The following is a 23,167-nucleotide window of genomic DNA, read 5'->3' on the forward strand; positions in this document are numbered from 1 at the left end:
ACATTTAGTAACATTGTATCACAGAGTTCTTTCAAATCATGGAAGTCCGAGTGGATGAGTGTTTCAACATTGTAAGACTTTTTTCTGGCTGTGGACATCAACAAAGCCCATTCTCTAGTCGTGTATATTTTTTTATTTTTTCTTGCACGCTCGATAGTTGCATGCATGGAATCTGCCTCCAAATATGAATGTCCAGATTCCATGTACTTGAGATCGATTGTCTCAATACTTTCAATCTTATTGACCGCAAACAACATTGCTGCAACAACATACTTGTTGCGGTTTTGACCCCCACAAGTGTCTGAAAATGAAGATACATGAGACACTGATGGGGGTAATTGCCTCAAGTATCGTAGAATGCAAGTTCCTATTTCGGAACTACCTTTTCTTCCATTGCACTCGTCCCACACAAAACAATAGCCATCGTTGTTGTGACAATCAAATATAGTGAAATTGTACACATTCAATTTGCGCCGGTAGTAAAGTTGACTATCATTACTATAGGGTACACTGAGCAATGCTTGCAGATCAAATGAAATTGCTCGAAATGTTTCCCCATTTTCAGATTGACATCTATCCTTGTCCTCTTGTTTCATGCTCATTGATGCCTTCTCTCTATTTTTATGAGCCTGCCACTCTTCTTCAAGGCTGCTTTTATCATGGGCACTCTGATATACACTGCATTGTGTACACTGATCCTTTTTGGGGATGTAAAAAGATAGTTGAGGATCATACGAGTTAAACACTTTCCTGTAAACAAACTGTGAAACAGGCTGAATGGTTTTTTCTTGGCAGAAATTGTTCTTGTATAAGTCATATAATTTGGAGATGTTAAGTTCGGCAGATAAGTACATTTTTCTCCTATTCACATTCACTCAATTGTGTGCGAAACCTACATTAATAAAATACAGACTACTGCCAGGTATTATTTGGATTATCAACAATTAACTATTGCAAGGAACTTTCTTACAATATGGCAAGTGTTCAGCATGACTGCCTTTTGTATTGCTGCGACCAGGTAGTCCATATTATTATTATTATTAATCTTTCATTACCATCTTTTATTGTTATTATTATAAATACAGTAGATTATTAAATTTCAAAGTCCAACTCACTGATTTGTTCTTCTGGTCCAGTGATATCATTGTCGGCCCTGTCACTGGCATTTTCAACATTGACGACTGTTTCACTCTCGTTATTTGGATTGATATTCATTTCAATAACACTATCAGCATCACAGGTTGTGTTTGGAAAATTGTCCTCATCATTGTCCATTGTTATAGGTCTATCATTATGTTTCTTTGGAGACTCACCTAGAACAAAAAACAATGGGTTGATTACAAAATAGACTATATATAATTATTATCTTCAACATTTGATTCTACAGATGTCATTGATTATGATCATTACACAAGTTGTTCAAGGTATAAAATCGAATCGTTTTGTGCCATTACCAATCATTTTTGAGGCAACACCAAAATGGTCACTACAGCACATGATCACACACACTATAGTTATTATGCTATTATGCTTTTCATGGTTTTTACTTGGTTAGCATGCCTATAGTGCCAATAGCTTTCATATTTGTTGGCTCTCCAATACGTATCTACACATTAAATTTCATGATATAGGTACTTTGAAAGTTCCAGTTTTGCATTGTTTTAAAAGTGTTTGGACCCAGTAATAATTTTTTTCTTATTCAATCCATAATTATCATCATAATAATATTAAATACAGTATAAACAAGTATTGTGACTTTGGCTGACTTACTCGATAATCTTTTCAAATTGCTGCTTGTTACTTCTCCATCACCATCATCACTTGATTCAGAGCTTGGAACGTAAGAATCACTTTCATAATATTCCATGGAATCAGTATCACTTTGAGAGTCAATTGTGTTTTGTGCTGTAACGAGATTCAGAGTATTATATTGTGACACATTGAGAAGATTGTATCTTAAATTGGAAAAGTATTCATAGATTTGACTCTAGTAGACTTAGATTTGTTTGAGTTTTTTACAAGCTCAGAAAGTAAATCGTACAAACTGAGAGTTCGGCTTACCAATCTGTTCCTTTTGTTCAGTGTTACTGATATCATCATAGGCCATGTCAATAGCATTATCACATTTGCTGAATATTTTGCTCTCAGTGTTCGGATTTTCATTCCTTTCAAAAATTTCATCATCAGCATAACTTGTAGTGTTTGGAAAAGTGCCCACATCATCGTTCATTGATATAATACCATCATCTTTATTTGAAACCTCGCCTGTGAAGAAAAAAAAACTGTTAATGGACTACTCAAACCAAATTATGTTTGTTTTATTTATTACAGAACATTATATTCCATACATGAACATCATAGGCTGTCCACCATTTGAATCAAACGTTAAATATTTAATAGTAAAGATGGTAGTGTTTGGAAAGTCGCCTACTTCATTTTTCATTGAAATATGTCATGTTCAATTGACTACAAAGGAAAAAGAATGAGTCAATAACATACTCAAACGAAATTGAACTATCCTCTATTTGAACAATACTAGGCTATCATTGTTTATTTGAGCTTAATGCGAGAACATCATTAAAAAATATTGTACAAGATGGACGTAAGTTATAACTCACCAATCTGTTCCTTTTGTTTAGTTATATCACTGATTCCATCCCAGTCCATGTCAATAGCATTATTACATTTGCTGAATATTTCGCTCTCATTGTTTGGATTCTCTTTAATTTCAAAAGTTCCATAATCAGCATAAGTGGTAGTGTTTGGAAAAGACGTGTCCAAATCATTGCTCATTGATATGATACCATCATCTTTATTTGAAAACTCGCCTGTAAAGGAATAAGAATGTGTCAATAGAATAGTGAAAACAAATTATTTTTGTTCTATTTGAACATTATAGGCTAACCTTAGTTTGAATTGAGCTTTGTTGGTCTTCTTCATTCTGAACAGTTCATTTAACAAATGATTGAAAATGAAATCAGTTCACCAGAATTGTGCCACGATTTGAAAATTCTAGAGAACAAAATTATATATTATCATATATTAGGAAATATGATCTTGGTGATTCAATAAGCAATGAAAAGAAGATCAATGCTGAGAATGATGTGCATGCGCAAGGAAAAGCCTGTTCATATATTATCATGAAAAAGGGAATATGATCTTGGTGATTCAATATGCAATGAAAAGAAGATCAATGCTGAGATTGATGCGCATGTGCAAGGAAAAGCCTGTTTATATATTATCATATATTAGGAAATATGATCTTGGTGACTCAATATGCAATGAAAAGAAGATCAATGCTGAGATTGATGCGCATGTGCAAGGAAAAGCCTGTTTATATATTATCATATATTAGGAAATATGATCTTGGTGACTCAATATGCAATGAAAAGAAGATCAATGCTGAGATTGATGCGCATGTGCAAGGAAAAGCCTGTTTATATATTATCATCTATTAGGAAATATGATCTTGGTGACACAATATGCAGTGAAGAGAAGATCAATGCTGAGATTGATGCGCATGTGCAAGGAAAAGCCTGTTTATATATTATCATATATTAGGAAATATGATCTTGGTGACTCAATATGCAATGAAAAGAAGATCAATGCTGAGATTGATGCGCATGTGCAAGGAAAAGCCTGTTTATATATTATCATATATTAGGAAATATGATCTTGGTGATTCAATATGCAATGAAAAGAAGATCAATGCTGAGATTGATGCGCATGTGCAAGGAAAAGCCTGTTTATATATTATCATATATTAGGAAATATGATCTTGGTGATTCAATATGCAATGAAAAGAAGATCAATGCTGAGATTGATGCGCATGTGCAAGGAAAAGCCTGTTTATATATTATCATATATTAGGAAATATGATCTTGGTGATTCAATATGCAATGAAAAGAAGATCAATGCTGAGATTGATGCGCATGTGCAAGGAAAAGCCTGTTTATATATTATCATATATTAGGAAATATGATCTTGGTGATTCAATATGCAATGAAAAGAAGATCAATGCTGAGATTGATGCGCATGTGCAAGGAAAAGCCTGTTTATATATTATCATATATTAGGAAATATGATCTTGGTGATTCAATATGCAATGAAAAGAAGATCAATGCTGAGATTGATGCGCATGTGCTCGGTAACCATCATCACAAAGAACGTTACATTCAAAGAACTGACTGAATGGAACGGGAAAAACCCGTTGCTAACGCATGCGCGATACGGTGCTGTCTGAGACAGAGAGCGGTTTGTATGATATCCTACTATAATAATATGTGTTGGGGCAATCATAACAACATGATCATGACGAATGAATCTCACTACAGCCATATTCCTGTATTATTCATGTAAAGTTTTTGGTTAGTGTGGTTATACATGTACAGATTTTATCTTAGAAATGAATAATTTCATGTTTTTATCTAATTTTATTATGTTGCAGATGTGTATGTGGTGACAGAACAGGACCTGGGACTTCTGCTGTCCAGTTTGATGAAGGGACTCTTCCAAGTAATGGGCGCTGTTAAGACGTTCGAGAGTCGCTTGCATCCCGGCGAAAACCAGCCCAGTACTCCACAATAGAAGCACTATCTCGCCTTTATTTTATTACCATTTCATCACTTACGTTGCAACGTACAAAATTCATATCCATTTTGTCATATTGTTTGATATTAATTTTAATTATTACTTATTTTGAATAAATTATCTGAATGTGAGAATGGTGTTGCTAATCCATTTATTTTTCACACTGTAGAATATTGTACACAATTCTATCTATTAATTTATTAATTAATCATAGAATAATGATGATTGAAAATGAGAAAACAGGCTTAGCCCTTACTATTTCATCTCCGAATTTTGATTAAAAATTTGAAAACTTGAGTAGAAATTCATGTCTACTCACTGATTACTAGGAATGATGACTTTTTCGCCATGGTGTGCTGGCATACATAGACTCAACCTCAAAATTCTCAAATTCAAGAGTTTATTATTTAAACCATTGTGGTTGAAGAATTTTAGTTTTGAAGACCCAACGCGATTACACAAGGGTTAATATAGAAACAGGAAATAGGCCTGGATTGATCTTCTTCCAAATCAGAAAGAGCCGAGAGTTAAAAGTAAAAATTCTCCATTATATTGATGGATAATAGAATTTACCAAATTGGATGTAGAATTGAATTAATCCTAAGAAAAGGTGCTATCAGTTATCCAATTTCAAATCAATAAAATCAATATCCTTATTTTATCATTTAACGTTCAATTTATAATATAAAATATAGAATAGAATGCTCTTCTGAATTCAAATTCAATTTTCAAAAATTTAATTCTTCTTTGATTTTAGGTTGAATAATACCGTAACTATCATAATCGAAACAATTGAATGCATTACTGTATTGCATCCTGTATTGAAACTTTTGGCAAATAAATTTGATTTGATTGATTTGATAATTCACTGTTCAACAGGATGTGAGAACAAAAAAATTTAAAAAATCTGATGTGGCACATTCATACTACTTGAAATTCAAAATAAGAATTTGGCTGGCAAATTCTTGGCTATCTTTAACACTGTTGAATAATGAATTCGTGGCTAATGAATAAATCTTAATGCAGTAAGGAGAAATATTACAGAAATAAGAAAAATGGTGATAATAGAAAAATGGGCATTTCATAGTTGCTGTAGTTTGGAATAAATTGTGCTAGGTACTTGATTGTTGGTTTTCTACAAGCTTTGTCTAATAAAAATGTCCTTTGAAATACAGAATAAAAGTTTCACACACCATTGTTATAGGCCTACTATTCCATTCATATTTAGAGAACTTCTGCATAAGAGAACTTCTATTTTCTATGAAGAGGCTCTGACTGAGAGAGAATAAACTCTTCACTTTGAAAACCTAGTTCAAATCGCTCTTCAAGATAATTTTGTGTTATGTTTTTGAAGGGACGGATTCAAGGATTCAAAGGTTCTAAGAACGTCATACGTCAACCGAAGCTTATTGTGTGTCCCAAGTATGTTAGTTGGGCAAAGCAACACCTGTGCCCTTTACTAGTTCCAGAAGTTTTTTCCCTATACCTACAACTAACATCGCATTCATAACCTGGTGGCTTGCAGCCAAACAGAGCCCTTCTCCTTGCCCCTAGCCTTTCGCAATCCAGTATGATATGCCTGGCAGTCTCTTCAGACTATTTACTTATTGTATAGATGGGAGTTGTTTCACTTATGCCACAGCTTGGCTCTGGACCAAGGAATCGCTTACTGGAACCCTGCCTAGCAAGCTCATCTGCACGCTCGTTACCTCCTATGCCTACATGGCCAGGTATCCAACCAAGATGCACAGGGTTGCTTGTTGCAAGCCTGCAGAGTGTTTTGTGACACTCCCACACCAATTTAGACTTGATTTGATTGGAGTCAAGAGCATTGAGGGCTGCCTGACAATGTGTACTAGACAAGGCTACTTTGAGATGTTATTGTCACTAAAATATTATATGTTTCTGAATAGTTTTATGAAATTAAAAATGTACTTTTAGAAAAAGAAGAAGAAAACCAAAATGCTGTTTGATAAGTCAAGAACTTTTCATCAACTTCAGTTAAAGAATAAATCAATCATTTATAATATTCTATAGTCATTTTTAGCAAATATAAGATAATTTGTTTTCAAATTATTATGATTCTATTCAATGTACAAACTGTTATGAAATTTAGTGAACTGCTCAAACCAAAAAGCTCGAAGTGTAAGATTCGAAACAATTATTGAATAATATACTTATAAACGCAAATAATACAATAACACAAATTCAATTTTTTATTGCTTTTTACGTGAGAAAAAATATCCACATTCTGAAAAAAAATAAAAACAACATGAAACACCAAACGATAACAATACAAACACGTCAGAAAATGAACATTGGAATGAAATAATGAAAAAAGGTATTTGTCTAAATTGATTGCATTTTTAATGTTTCAATCATCAATAAAAACATTAACTAAATTTATTCTGAGCTAAATCCAAAAGATCAGTTAATATTGGAAACTTTGTTTGGAATTGGATGATTATTGGTTAACTTTCTGTTTTAGATCATTTCTTTGCTCCTAAAGTATGATACTTGTGTACTGAGGTTTTAAATCAAACATTTATAAATAGTTTGAGAAAAAAATAACAAAATTATTGAATTTTAAAAGTACTTCCATAAAAATCCAACCTCTTCATTGTGCTACATTTTTTTAATTTTTATTTGGCACCTTATATCCACTAATACAGCGTTCCATCTGCAATATGTTCGGTTGTTTACCTCTAGCTCACTTAGAGGAAAAGCTGCAATAGTGAACTTATCTCCATTCACAAATCTTTTCAATGTGTTCCAAAACTCTTCTACCTTGTGTATATTATTAGTTTCATCCTCCACATCAACTGCTGTCATTATTACTTCAAATTTATAATTAGACTTCATAAAGTCACTTCCAAATATAGTTCTGATTTCAAAGCAAATATGATCGCATAATTTAATAGCTTCAAAATCTAGACGAAGATTGAATTCAAAAAATGTAAATGTATGCGAAGCCAAATCAAGGCGACATCTAGTGTTAAAAAGTGGAACACGAAAACAATAATATAATTCAGAACTCGTATGTACCGGTACTGGAGTTATTGTTATAAATTGACGCTTTTGTAACTTTGAAGAAAGATTCACAGGCACTTCATTTAAATCAATCTTATTGCATCTAATAGCAAGTTTCTCTTCCTGAGTTAACACCGGAGACTTATCAACTCTACTGACAAACTCCTTTCCGCTAATTGTAAGGAACTGAATGTGTTTTTTGAGAGTGCTGAAGCTCATCGCCATGTCTTCAACAGCAATTCCGTTGCGGCTTGCTTCAGCCAAAGCCCACCGTTCAAATAGATCAAACACATCAAATTCTGACCCCAAATCCAGTTTTGGGGATTTCAAAATCAATTCAATTGTTTCGGGTTTGACTGACAAAAAGTATTCACTTACAACAACCAGACGAGTTTTTTCTCGAATGATGTTACAACACAATTCTTCAAACTCTGATACGTTGAAAGTTTTGCAACACTCGTACACTTCCAGCACATCTGCAGGAGCAATATTTGCTTTCAAATACTTGCTGCATAACTGGGTAAGCACGGGTATTAGGTACTTGCGAGCAGCAACGTAAACCAACAATGCTTGAATTGTTGTTGTGAGTTCTAATTTACAAGTGTAAATAAATTGTTTCATACATTCAAACCCTTCCGGATGTATATCAGGAACTGTAACAATGTTGTCCTCTTTTAAAGCACCGTAAAACATTGCTTGAAATACTTCACTTGCAGCAGCAAAAACTAATTTATGCCCCTTGACAACAGTTCTCTCAGCACCAACTATAAATTCACAATCATAGTCAATACCATTATTAGACAAACAGTAGAACCGCTTTTGGAATTTCTCAAGTAAATCGTCGGTAGAGTTTCCAGCGTTTGAAAACATCTTTAAAATGTTCACACACTAGTTTTACTAGCCTAACAAAATGATAGAATAGATTAACTCTCACTTGAATATTGAATGACTACTACACTGAATCATAACACACAAATGACATCTCTCACATTCAAGACTAAACAAGACCTAACAAAATAATCTGAGATTTAGTTTTTAATCCTTAACTTGTTTAACAACAATATTTATCAACTTATGCTAATTACAATTTGAAGACGAGCTGACACAGATAACCAACAGAACAATGATGAATAAAACAATAAAATTGGTGTACTCAAAGTTAAACCACATCGATTCTTCAGCTGTTTCAAAATAAGATTAATAGCATTTTTTTAAGAATTGAGAATTTAGCAAAAACATATGTTTCAAACATTACTGAAATTTGAGGAAGAGCACAATATTATTATGACGCTTTTGTATGTTTATGTTAATAAAATAATTGATAACTACTCATCTTTAGTCAAGGCAATAGGTCGATTGAATAAAGCTAGCAGTTGCTAATTATAATTTTCAAGCAACTGCTTATTGCAGTCATGGGAATGTTATAGAGAGAGAATTTTGGAAGCCAATTTTCAACCCCGCAGTTTTATTTAGGGTAGTAAGGAGGTAAGCATATCAAAAGTCCCCACCCCTACCGCTTGTGCTGAGGGATGGGTGTGGTTTAAGAATACAATTTTTTGGTTTCTCACATATAATTAGAGAACTATGTATTTTACGAACATAATTGTATACAAAATTGAAGCTTATATAATTTCCTACAATCGACCAACATAATTACAATTCATAAACTTTTCCTATATCTTTTTGAAAATCTATCGGGTAAAAGAAAGGAGACGGGGCCGCCGAAAGCAATGGATGAACAGGTAGAAGTTCTAGTAACCCTTCAGTGGTCGCCTATTGTTATTGAATTTCGACATTTTCGTAGTCTATTGTTAAGGATTCTACTCCGAGGAATAAATTGGTGGCCCAGTCTGATTACTTAAAGGCATTTTCAACTGTAAACCAGTGGTAGCCTAAATGCATTGATTGGATAAACACACACATTACAGATCGATTATAAGTACAAATTTAGTCAAACTAAGAACGTATTATTTTTTATTTTTTTATAAAGATAACGTATTTTTATACTTAATATCGAGGCACCGAGCTTTGCTCGTTATTTATTTATTGACTTTTGATAAACCGAACACTATTCTAATGATTGGGGAAGTACTAACAGGCACAGCCCAAAACTATTTCTTTCCCGAATTTTGATTTATACACTAAATAGTCTAGAAAGTAGTTTATGTTCCATACACTTGAATTCAGGTTCAATTTTCTTTTCAAACATTTGAAAACAAAAAAAATATAATTTAGATTATATACAAACCAAATTGAATAACAAAATAAAACTCACTAATCACTTGAAATTGTCAAATAATGATCAACTTTGAAAATTATGATATAACTTACTCTAGTTTAGGAAAATTATGATATAACTTACTCTAGTTTAGTTTACTCTAGTTTCTATTTTGTCATGTCAACAAATCAGATTATGTTGATCAAATCGATTAAATTGTTTAGCTAGATAAAATTTCTAGCTGATTGATTATGATTACACAGCTTGAAATAATTCTGTCTCTCTCCCACACAGGCACACGCATCTTCTGTTATTGAGAGACGTCGAAATAATTATCATCTGTTTTCCAAGGATGAATTATCCTTTTAATGTCGTTCAGAGAGTTTTCCAAAGAATGAGACCTAGTACAATCGAGTTTTTATATCATAAAGCTACTACTATGTTCCAAATTTTGTGAAAATCTTTAGAGCCGTTTTCGAGATCCGTAAAACATAAGTAACCAGATATAAAAATAGCCAGATATAAAAATAACCAGATATATGAATACAGAAATTGCTCGCTTAATATAATAGGATTCTTACGTCCTATTATATTCAGTATACATGATGAGACTAAATACATTACATAGACATATCATCAGCTGATGAATAGCGCACGTGATGTTTAACCACGAATTGTATGTAACTCAAGTTAGTCTGTATACAGCTTGTGAGCAAGTTGAGTTTCATCAAAATAAATCATTAAGATTAATTAAATAGCAAGTACTTGAACTCTGATTCAGATTCAATAATTAAGTGAGAATACAAGTAGCAGGTAAGGTGGAAAGTAATAGATGAGTCTCTACCAGCTAAAACTGCCTTCAAGAAAGCAGACGGGTCCACTCCGGCCACTAATGAGGGTAATGAAGCGGATTCAGAGGACAATAGAGTGTGATAGTCGAGAGTTGGAGGATGCACCTTTTTGGAACTATAGCCCAGTGCACAGGTAGCGCGGCCACGTCTCCTTTCTTCAACCCAATCTATCGTAAAAATCTTTGCTAATAGAGTGATAGATTATAGAGCATTGAATTCTCTTTAATTTGATGTATAATTTCACACTTTTACGGATTTCCTCACCACTGTTGCAGCAGCTTTAGTGTTGAGTGTGGAATATCCAGTCTTGCAACAATAGACCAATTGACAAAGGAATTTGGAGGGAATGATTTGAACACAATTTTTTGTTTTGCAGCTTTGTTTAAACTAGTTCTAGCTTCTAGTCTATGGAAAACAAAGGCGGAACTTAGTGTTGTATCTCTAGTTGATCCACCCCATTCACGGACCATAGTTGAACTACAAGTTTGACAACAAATCGCAGAGTGAATGGCCTGCTCAGAGGCCAACGCACACAGCAAAAGACTGTCATATATGCAGACAGAAGGAAAAAATGTTTACATAGCAAGTCGCGCTCATTTTTTCAAGTTAAACAAATTATTATTGGCTGAGAAACGATTTATACTACTTTTGTGATTGAAAACTACCACAACATTGTGATTACTACAACATAACCTATTCACTTATACCTATTATACTTACACTTATACCTATTCACTTATACTTATTCACATAACCTATTTACCAAGTAGTGGCGCAGTCGCAGGAGATTGCTCCGTTTCACTCTCTCTCCAGGTGAATGCCTTCGGGTTGCTGCTGCGTTGCTCGCCACTGCTCCTATTCGTGCTCTTTCCAGACGACCATGAACCAAAACGAACGCTCTCACTCGCTCTCATTGTGAGCGCATAATGTGGGAACGTAACGCAGTTTCTTGAAGTGTCACCCGGCAAACCAATTTATAAGACGTTGTCACGTCAGGAGGAGATGGCTGGAGGATGTGAGTGCCGATTTGCGTGTTTTGGGCATCAGAGGATGGGAGAATGTGGCGGAGAGGAGAGACGATTGGAGGCGAATTGTGCAGGAGGCCAAGGTCCACATCGGACTGTAGCGCCAATGAAAGTAAAGTAAAGTAAGTGTCACGTCAAAAATCAAACGACGTATGCAGACAGAAGAACGTCTGTGTGCGTTGCAATACTCGATAACCTAGGGAAGGATTTCTCCTCCGCCTGTCTGCATACGTCCATCTGTTGCTGTGTGCAATGGAAGCGGTTGACAAAGACATTCTGGTTTCCTTGGCCAGGTCATCACCATCATGAACTTGGGTCTACTGGTCATTAAGTTCATGCCCGGGTAAACCTTTTTGGAGTGTTGTTACAGGTAACCAGAACTTCGGGACCAGGAATTTCGGGACCAACTAGGAAAAAGAGCAATAATATTGTGGAACCAAGTCTGGGATCTCTGCCTGCGAGGTGATTAGCAAACAATAGTCGGCCCTTTTGACAGGTTTACACGGTTCTGTTACTCAGTGATTCATTCATTCATAGATTCATTTTACTTTCCTTGCCCTACTACCATAGGTAAGGAAAGTATTGCTTTCCAAAAAAAATTAAGGTACCCCAATTCAAGTTATCTATACGTTTCAAGGTCCCCTGAGTCCAAAAACATGACTTTTGGGTGTTGGTCTGTGTGTGTGTGTGTGTGTGTGTGTGTGTGTGTGTGTGAGTGCTGTGTGTGTATGTGTGTGTGTGTGTGTGTATGTGTGTATGTCTGTGAACACAATAACTCCATTTCTAATTAACCGATTGACTTGAAATTTCAAACTTAAGGTCCTTATACCATGAGGACACGACAATAAGAAATTCAATGAAATTCAATTCAAGATGGCGGAAAAAATGGCGGACAATTACTAAAAAACCATGTTTTTCATGATTTTCTCAAAAACGGCTGTAACGATTTTCTTCAAATTTATACCATGGATAGCTATTTATAAGCCCTATGAACTGACATGAGTCTCATTTCTGGGAAAATTGCAGGAGCTCCATAATATTCATGAGAAAAATGGCGGATGATTACTAAAAAACCATGTTTTTCACGGTTTTTTCGAAAACGGCTCTAACGATTTTCTTCCAATTAATACCATATATAGCTATTTAAAAGCCCTATCAACTGACATGAGTCTCATTTCTGGGAAAATTCCATGAGCTCCGTAATATTCTTGAGAAAAATGGCGGATAGTGACTAAAAAACCTTGTTTTTCACGGTTTTCTCGAAAACGGCTCTAACGATTTTCTTCAAATTTATACCATGCCCTATCAACTGACATGAGTTTTTTTGGAAAATTGCAGGAGCTCCGTAATATTGTTGAGAAAAATGGCGGATAATTGCTAAAAAACCATGTTTTTCACGATTTTTTCAAAAATAACTTGACCGATTTTTTTTTCAAATTCATACCCTGTATAGTTATTTATCAGCTCTATCAACTGGCATAAGTCTCCTTTCTGGGAAACCAATGGAGGGTCCACCCCATCCTTGGGAAATGGACTTAGTAACCTCCTTCTCGTGCATGAGGTAGATAGGTAGCGCATTTCATAAAAAGAACACATAGTCGAGATATTTCATCTGTAGAACAACTGTTTTGACGACTTTAAAAAAATGACGACTGAAAAAAAATAATCGAATTTTACAATTCACACAAAGAAAAAGTACTCTGAAAACAATTATATATACACATATACTGACAGAAGTCTGATCGTAGTTTCAAATATGAGCAAGGAAAGTTGTGTGAGTGTACCACACCAGATTTTTGGAAATAGTTTTGTGTACTGAGTAGATAAACAATCTTACAGACATCTTCAGAATGCCTCTTTTCCAACATGTCATTAGATCTAAGTTTCTTGATCTAATAAGAATTAGAAATTCATATTTTCTTGATCAAGTAGCGGAAATAATAATTCAACTTCAAAATCTAAATGCATGATGTAGACTATTGTATATTGAATAAATATTTATATATTAGTTGAATGGGCCTGCAAGTGACATGCTAATTTTATTTGTTCAATGCCTTTGTGTTGAAGAACAATGTCCAACCACCTGTTGGAGACACCTGATTCTACCCGCCAAGAGCCATCCTCTCTCCTATGACTGAACCCTTTAGTCCCAAAAAGTATTGGCCCCAAAGCTCCTAGCATTGTTGTTACATGATTACGTCAATGGCTGACCTGAACCTTAGAATAACCAATCTATTGTACATATAATTATGCCTTGTATGTATACGTATTGCTATTCTCTGCCTGAACGCAAACTTTCAATAATGCTATTGATTTATCATAATTTTATTATCAGATATTCTAAAATTATATATTTTAATAAGAGGCAAACTAATTGAAAAATATTCTCAAGTACTTGCGTTGAATGATCTCGAGTTTCAGCTTCTGCCTGATGAAGATTAGGTGAAAAAGTGGAAGGCATATTGCAGTAAGCCCATTACAGAATTGAGGTGCTCGTAGCTTGCAGAACACCAACGTTATCATTTAACAAGCGTGAACACTGAACAGATCTGCGATCAAATGGAATTCGTCGGTACACTTCAGGTAATCACAGAGTGATAACGCTGTCTATTACGCTAAGGTGCCATAATACTGGAAGATATCTAACTGCATTACACTGTACAACAAAATATTGATCGCTAAAATTTTCTCCCTTTTCTATCTCCTGGAGGAAAAAAGCAAGTAATGCTCCGGTTTTGTTCGCTTTGTTAGAGGCGTGGGTACAATCTCGGTCACAGCTCTATAGTGAGATTCACTTTCAACTGTCAGCATTTTTCGATAAAATAACACCAACACTTACCATTCAACCAATGCCGACAGTTTGAAGTGAATTTCACTATACACTAGAAAGGATTCGCAAGCAATCTGTACGCTATACCTATGTATGCATCAAAATCCAATCCGGGCCGTTATCTAGTGTAAAAGGCGTTATGTAACGTTGATATTTTTGTGATCGTAGTGGGTGACTTCTAGTTTGATCATGGACTTCTTTATGACAATGTGATACAACTAGCTCAGTTGTTATTCTTCCATGAGTTGCATCATTGCTTGCAAAAAATCAGCAGAGACTAGGTATTCTAACTTGGTTTGCTATTTTCTACTATCTCAATTTAGGAGAAAACAGTGTTGGGTTTGAAGCGAAAATTAGCATCAATCCACACTTAATGAGACAACATTATAATAAATATAGGGTCTTTCAGCGAAACGGGAGGATCTCACTAAATTACTAATTATTCAAGAAATTGTATTACTTGTGGATCTTCTAATTTTATTTAAATAGCTAGTATAGCTAGAACTTCGTACCGCCAAAAAGTCAATGTATCTCATGCTATACTTTATTTTATTTGGTGAATCATTTATCTGACAATCAATATTTTCATGTACATCTCAATGCTGACTTCCTATGTGCTTAGTCATGCAGCATTTATTATTCCGAAAGCATATTCTACTCAATCATTTGGTGGTAATATCTATTAGTAAAGTGTTGAATTATTACAAAAAATAGATAGGTTAATTAATAAATTTCTTCAGTAATTAATTATGCAATATGAACAAATCTCTTTCATGAGATGAATCATTTTCCAACATTTTCCAGTTTCTCAATGTTAGAAGGGACTGTATTGTTTTTGTATAGGTATTCTATGGAACCATTATCTACAGCTGGTACCAATCAACCAACGTTAGTAGACAGAAATAACTTTGCCTCTACTAACTTTGCCAATCAACAACACTTCAACTCCAAACTACCGTATTGAGCACGGGTGACCTGTTTATTACAGCTGCTAACTTTAGATGCTAAATCATATTATTATCACAACATGATCTTGAATCATGATCATCTTTCCGTTCTAAGGTAGCTGCTTTGGCCGGCAAGTACGAAAACAAAGGTCTGTAAAATTGATTAATAAATAATTATTATAAGCCCCCCCCCGCTACTAAAATTTCTGGTCGGAAACCATCCACAATATTCATACAACATATTCGCAAAGTTTCATGCCGTTATGTCAAGTAGTTTTTAAGTCTATAGGGAACAAACAAACAAACACACAAACAGACATTCATTTTAATATATATATATCTTATATAAAAGCGAAATGGCACTCACTCACTGATTGACTGACTGACTGACTGACTGACTGACTGACTGACTCACTCACTCACTCGCATAACTAAAAATCCACCGGACCAAAAACGTTCAAATTTGTTAGGTATGTTCAGTTGGCCCTTTAGAGGCGCACTAAGAAATCTTTTGGCAATATTTTAACTCTAAGGGTTGTTTTTAAGGGTTTAAAGTTCGTCTTTTAGCATGTATAATCTTCTTCTCCCAATCTCTTAATTATAATTGAAATTTCCATATCATATGTTACTATAGAACTATAATCTAGATAGAGTACCTCTTCTAAACAGTTGTAAACTGGCAACTAAATTAATAATTTTGTCAGGTTGGCATTAAGTTGAGTTGACTTTGTTAGGTTGGCACCAAGTTGAAGATTTAAATGCATTTATCGCGGAAAAATTGATTGGGCACTGCTACTTCAATCCTGGGAATATTATATTATTAGCAGTCAGGCTCGCTTCGCTCGCCATATCCGTTTAGCCAGCCGTTTAATCTGGACCCCCGACTGGATTGTCCTAACATATGATAAAAATGCCCAAGTGAAAAATGCAGGCGAGCGAAGCGAGCCTGCTGATCTCATTCTTGGACGATCCAGTCGGGGGTCCACAGGGGTGCCCACAAGGGGGGGGCATGGCGCAATTTGCGCCATCAACATTTTTGGGGGGGGCATGATTTTTTGTATATTTTATGTCAACATTTTGAATTATGATTAAAAAATCAAGGTATTAAATAGAGATATCCTAATGTAGTTAATTTTTCCCACCTTTACAATGTTATATTTTGCTAAGTGTAACTCAATATAAAGCATAAGCACAATTGATAATATTTTGTATGCAGGAATTTTAGTAATTTTAAGCCTATGAGTTTGAAGGTGAATCTTTGACAAAAATAAATTATAACTTCATCATCCACTATTATTCTGATTTCCTTTGCTTCATTTTAATTTTTAATGGTCCTGTGTTTGAGTTTCCTTGCTGTTGCAAGAAATATGCGATATTTTTCTCATTTTCACAGTCTCGACAGTTTTTCGATATAAACAGTAATGCAAGATCAATTTAGGGTAACTCAGCTTATAGAGCATGAAATTTTCTCTCATTTAAGACCAATCGCAAGTTTCTATCATGCATTGTACTCATTTTAGAGACTCTTAATTAACAGTAAAATCGCAAGAAAAATGAGAAAATAAAGATCATCATTCAATTGGCTGTAACTTTTGAACGGTATTGAAAACAGAAGTATATTTCATGGGAGTGAAAAGAGGAGAAAATTCATCACAACCTCGACCACTTTTTGGATTTTGCATCTGAAGTGTTCCACAAGATACGCAACGTTGCATATGCGAGACTGTGAGAATGGGGAAAATATCACAAATTTCTCGAACATTCAAAGTTGCGTATCTTGTGGAACACTTCAGATATAAAATCCAAAAAGTAGTCCTGCGCGACCACTCAATTCATTGGAAATTTATTATCTTTAATATTATATAGAGAATGCTTTTTCTCGAAAAATTCAAGGTTCTCGAGATTAAATGGAAAACTTGAAAAAATCGAAAATTTTGGGGTGAAGTCGCCTTCTGGTGTGTCAGCAAATTTCAGATTAGAATTCAGCGCCCCAAAATATATATAGAACCATCGAAAAAAATTATTTCGGGGCTGTTTCCTGAAAAACGACCATTTGACTGGACTATAAGTTGTTATCCTATTATAATAGCGAGCAATTTATGTATATCTGTTTATATTTTTCTATTTCTATATCTGGTTATCTGGCTATCTGGTTATTTATGTTCAACGGATCTCGGAAACGGCTCTAACGATTTTCACGAAATTCGGAATATAGTAGGTTTATGATATCAAAATTCGATTGCACTAGGTCTCATCCCTGAGAAAACTCTCTGAAGGACATGAAGAGGATAATTCATCCTTGGAAAAACAGATGATGATTTCGTCTGTGAATAAATCACAGACGAAATATATTTTTCGTAGTGAATAAATCAAAATTCGGGTAAGTAACAATTTTGGGCTGTGTCTGTTAGTACTTCCCCAATCATTTTAAAGAAATGATTATCAATGAAATAAATCTGTTTATCAATGAATAAATAACGAGCAAAGCTCGGTGCCCCGATATTTGGTATTAATAGATAGAATTTACAAAATGTACTTGTTCAGATGATATCTTTATTCCAAAAACCAAACCATTTAAAGATACATTTTGTTCGACTTGTGTTATTTACTCCTGTAATGTTAAAAAGTAAATACTACCAACAACACAACATCAGTGACAACCTATTCCAATTCATGATAAATATCGGGGCACCGAGCTCCGCTCTAGAGTACCTACAAAAGCATATAAAAATTATTACGAAAGAAGAAATTATAATAAATATTCATAGTTCATACAGAAAGGTTCTATCTAATCACAGTGGATTGAGATTAATTCGCAGAGGAATGCAAAAATTTCTCTCACAAAAGCATGTTAAATTTTAATCCTGATTCATGTCACGTGAACCAAATCACAGAAGACCATCTCAAAAAGATAGCTTATCCGATTGGTTCTACTGGAATTAATCAGGATTAAAATTTAACCGGCTTTTGTACAACTGTCACTAAGTACCTGATTGAATTATGTACAAAAGTTCAACAGCTGAGTCATAATTTTGTCTCAGTCCCACACACATGCACTCGCTCACTCACTTCCATCATCAACAGACGCCGAAATTATCAGCTGTTTTTCCAAGGATGAATAAATTCTTTTAATGTCCTTCAGCGAGTTTCCCCAGGGATGAGACCTAGTGTAATCGAATTTTCATATTATAAACCTACTATGTTCTGAATTTCGTGAGAATCGTTAGAGCCGTTTTCGAGATCCGGTGAAATACAAACATATAAACATCTAAAAATTTAAACATCAAAACATCTAAACAGAAATTGCTCGTTTAATAGTATAGGATTTAGAATACCTAAACTTGCCGACATTATATATTGTATGAATAAAATCGTTCCAAATTTGTATGAATGTTTACCAAGATTGCTATGCAATATTCTTTTGCAATAAAGAATTATCAATGATATTATTATTCAACTTTTTATAAGTAACCTTAACATTTAAAAAGCAAAGCCTCCCTTACTTATCTTTTAATATCCTATTAAAATATGTGTCATGTAGTTTTTCCTGATGTAATGAAGTTCTTTCTAGTCCTCCCGAACAAGAACGGGTGCACTGCTAGTCTCAAAAATAATATCAAAAAGATACTTTATTTCTATTTTAAAGAGATAAGAAACGATGGTATATATTTTTACAATATTATGAAAACAGAAAGAATTCCTCACAAGACCAAAGGTAAATAATGTCCTTTGGAAGATTAGAATGTAGAGGTGCGTACAGATATACGCGCCGCGAACATGAGCAATTCACTTTTAATCAGCTGATTATATCTGTATTTTTACAGAAACGGTAAAATACAGATATAAAAAGCTTGGCATCAGCTGATTAAAAGTGAATTGCTCATGTTCGCGGCGCGTATATCTGTAAGCACCTTAAGATGTGAATTTTATTGTCATACACTGACTAATGTTAAAAACTAAAGAGTTGGGAGTTGGGGTACTTTGGGGGGGGGTCATTACACATGGATTGGGGGGGCATTACACTTGAATTGGGGGGGCATGCGCCATTGGCCTTGGGGGGGCTGGGCACCCCTGGGGGTCCAGATGGGTCCGGCTAGACGGATATGGCGAGCGAAGCGAGCCTGACGGCTAGTAGATGAACATGATAATGAGTTAAGAATATTGATACATGATAGAATATATTTGTTAATAAGTACAAAGTAGTGTTTAGTTTAAAGCTTTTGACATTTTTTTAAATAATAAAGTAGAACATTAGCTTTGTCATAATAGCCTTCCGCATTGATGTCAAAATAAACAAGTTACGAATTACAAAAAGGTTACATTTTTATTATGAACGATATGGGGAGTGAATGTTTTAGTTGGAAAAATAAATTTTTTAATTTTGAAGAAGAGTTTGTGGTTTACAATTTATATCAATATATAATAATCGGTCTCACCTTCTCGTCAGATTTTTTCACAAGGGCTTCGTTCTCCAACTTCGTCCTTCCTTATCGTTTCTCTTTCTTTCCCCTCCCATTCCTCTTTCCCTTACATTCTAACTCATCCTCTCACAAACAAATTCATAATTCCGATCAATGTCATCACAACCTAAAAGTCCCCATTTTTCACAGCCTATATTTGAATTTTAAACCATTTCTGTTTTTCTCCAAACTGCAATACTCCTCTACAACAATAATTGTTTCACAACCTATTTTTCATACACCCAGTTGTACAAAAGTCTGTTAACTTCAAATCCCGATTAAATACCACGAGAACCAATCAGAGAAGCCCTTTTTTCAATAAAACCTTGTCTGATGTTTTGTGAATTATTTATATGAATTTGGCAATAAATTTGATTTTGATTCGATTGGTTCTTGTAGCATTCAATAGGGATTAATAGTTAACAGATTTTTGTACAACTGGGTGTATTAAAAATAGGTTGTGAAAAAATATATTGTTATAGTGGAGTATTTTGCTGTTTGGAGAAATGAAGAAATGGTTTAAAATTTAAATATAGGCTTCAAAAGAATTAGAGAAGCGTTCTTATAAAAAAAGATATTCTCCTATTGGTTCTCCAGGAATTTAATCATGATTAAAGTTTAACTGGCATTTGTGCAATTGGGACGAAGATTTATTAATTCGAAACAACAACAGTAACAATAAATTGATCCACAACCATTTTCAAACCTGTTTCAATTTTGAGTATTCTATCAAATAACACTGCAATAAATCTGTCTCAACAGACGATTCCCACTTTTTTATTTGAAAATTACTGCTATTTCAATGATAAATATGGTTTCACAGCTTGTATTTCACAAAAATCACTTTACTAATTGATCCTCGGGCTGGTTTGAAACTGAACCACACTCAAAAAACTATTGAGCAAGTTCATTATTTTTTCATTTCGACTAGGTACATTTTTTGTCAAATCTCTTCAATTCGAACATAATCACGTACTCTTTTACAGCAGGCGCGCTGTTACGATTGGCACATTTCGGCGCGTCTGTTATTAGACCTATTTCACTAGAAGTAGTACCGTATAGTTATAGTTTTTGTTATTATTTTATTGCAGCGGGTGGCGAATGATACAGACACCTATAGTGAAATTCACTCTTCAAACTGTCAGAATTGGTTGAATGGTGAGCACTGATGTTATCCATTAGGAGCGCTGACAGCATAAAGTGAATCTTGTATAGACGTGCGCCCCAAACGATTATTATTACGTGACAGATATTGTGACAATGTTGTTTTGCCGTCGGTAAAAGAAGCAACAAAACACTATAATATAGCAGGTAGGGCACTGTAGTAAGACACCGACACCAATAGTATCATTCTAGGTTCTTCCCTTTCTCTTCCTTCGTCTATTTTCTTCTTCATATTCTTTTCTATTTTCCTTCTCCTCCTCCTCCACCTCCTCCTTCTCCCAAGACTCCTCCGGTTGTGTGTTAATAGACAGGATATTCTTTTCAAGAATCATCAATAATTTATTATTAATTGTTGAAACTTCGCTTATTCATGTACATACAATACAATATATTACAATATCATCGAAATTCAAATATTACTCCATCCAATCAATAAATAATATTTCCATACATACTTTGTGAAGTTTATTGAATAATTAGCTATATTGTCATTTATTATCAATAATAATTAGTGTATGAGCTGGTATTATATTGTAATTTAAATGAATAAAAGAATTTAATCTAATCTAATCCTCCTATCACTACTTCTGTTTTTCATCCTCCTCTTATGTCTTCTCTCCGTATCTCTCCACCAACTCTTCTATCTCTTCCTCCTCTTAATCCATCTTTTTTCCTGCTTCTCTTCAATAAATTAACAAGATTATGTCAGGCAGCTTCCTAAAATCCTTGAATTCATGTCACTTCTATAGCAAGCTCCATATTGTGAGATTCAATATAAAAACTATCACCTTTCTTACAAGTGACCTTACAATTGCCATCCATTCAATGCTAACAGTGGGTCCAACAACCCGCTCTATGGATTCATTGCAGACTGTCAAAATTCCTTACAGCAGTAACATCCTTGCATCCCATTCAACTAAGGCTGACAGTATAAAGTGGGCCTACTATTTAATAGCTCTCTATAGTTTCTAATTTTCTGGTGCAAAATGTTTAAAGTTAATCATTATTTTACAGTTTTAAGTGATTAGTGAGTGTTGTTTTTGTTATTAAATTTGGGTTTTAAACAATCTAAATTTAATTTTTTTGTTTTCAAATATTTTGACTGAAAATTGGACTTTAATTCAAAAAAGTATAAAAGTAGAATTCAAAGTGGACTATAGTGTATAAATAAAAATTCGGGGAAGGAACAGTTTTGGGCTGTCCAGTTTTGGTCCTTCCCCAATAATTTTAATAAATTGTGTTCTGTTTATCAATAAATAAATAATGTCAGCATTCCCTATAAGAATAAACATTGCTTCCCATTCAAACAGTGAATAGAATAGCTGCCTTTATTTTACCTAGGAGGGCGGAGTTAGGGCGCAGCCGGCCCTCTCTTACACTCAACCCTCAGAATATCTATGAGAGTGATAACAGTGCTGACAGTTCTAAGTGAATCTCACCATAAAGTAAGTAAATGTTTACTAATAAAGAAGTAGATTATTTCTGTGATCTCTGATCTCACTCATCCGCTGTAGAACAACGTAAATTTCAACGTAAATCTCACCACTCTCTATTAGAACTATCTTAGAGAAACGAAAACTATGTTTTTCTTCCATCTCTGGAACTATGTACCCGCAAGCCGCTTTCGTAGTAGGCTATAGTGGGTAAGGTCCCAACTATATGAGCGTCATAGACGCTTTAAATTTTTTCAGCTCGTTTACAGGATTAGTTTTGTTTTACAGGATTTGTTTAGGATTTACAGGATTTGTTTTAGTTTTATTGTCTCTAATGAGGGAAACTATACTAGCTTAATAGACGCGCCCCATAAGTGGCCATGCATTTTGAAGACCTGTCGAATAAATTCAGCGCGTCTATAGTTCGAATCTACGCGAATCTATCGAGCGAATTTACGCTCGTATAGTTGGCTCCTATAGTAGGGTACATTCTATACTCTCCGGCGGCGGCACGGTTGTAAATTATTGGAAGTGGGGACAGAGTTGATGTTGATGAGTGGTGATGTGTGGGGGGGAGGACACCAAGCTGCGATAAAGGATAAAGTCACCGGCTGTCGGT

The 23,167-nt window shown here is 34.5% G+C and overlaps 2 protein-coding genes across 2 annotated transcripts in view; one reads left to right on the plus strand and one right to left on the minus strand.

The window, feature by feature from the left end:
• The window catches only part of LOC111048856 (protein furry), a 329,691-nt gene extending 324,967 nt beyond the window's left edge, over positions 1-4,724 (plus strand). The window contains exon 41 of the mRNA XM_039431376.1: positions 4,448-4,724. Coding sequence (XP_039287310.1) covers positions 4,448-4,587 — 140 coding nt within the window. The 3' untranslated portion in view covers positions 4,588-4,724. The remainder of the gene's footprint in view (positions 1-4,447) is intronic.
• LOC120351825 (dentin sialophosphoprotein-like) lies at positions 859-3,022 on the minus strand. The gene is made up of 4 exons (XM_039430316.1): positions 2,619-3,022; positions 2,062-2,265; positions 1,771-1,905; positions 859-1,313 (listed from the first exon to the last, which is right to left on the minus strand). Exons 1-4 carry the CDS (start codon positions 2,791-2,793, stop codon positions 1,093-1,095), a joined length of 735 nt encoding a protein of 244 aa, XP_039286250.1. The 5' UTR covers positions 2,794-3,022; the 3' UTR covers positions 859-1,092.
• Positions 4,725-23,167: the final 18,443 nt, after the last annotated feature.

Source organism: Nilaparvata lugens, chromosome 6, assembly GCF_014356525.2.
Source record: "Nilaparvata lugens isolate BPH chromosome 6, ASM1435652v1, whole genome shotgun sequence".
Taxonomy (NCBI): domain Eukaryota; kingdom Metazoa; phylum Arthropoda; class Insecta; order Hemiptera; family Delphacidae; genus Nilaparvata; species Nilaparvata lugens.

What these genes read in the sequence shown, in the direction of transcription:
- LOC120351825 (XM_039430316.1), bottom strand. Translation starts at nt 2,793, where the DNA reads ATGAGCAATGATTTGGACACGTCTTTTCCAAACACTACCACTTATGCT. An exon ending in TGAACAAAAGGAACAGATTG is followed by an intron (nt 1,906 to 2,061) that starts GTAAGCCGAACT and finishes ATCTCGTTACAG; the next exon opens with CACAAAACACAATTGACTCT. An exon ending in CAATTTGAAAAGATTATCGA is followed by an intron (nt 1,314 to 1,770) that starts GTAAGTCAGCCA and finishes TTTTTGTTCTAG; the next exon opens with GTGAGTCTCCAAAGAAACAT.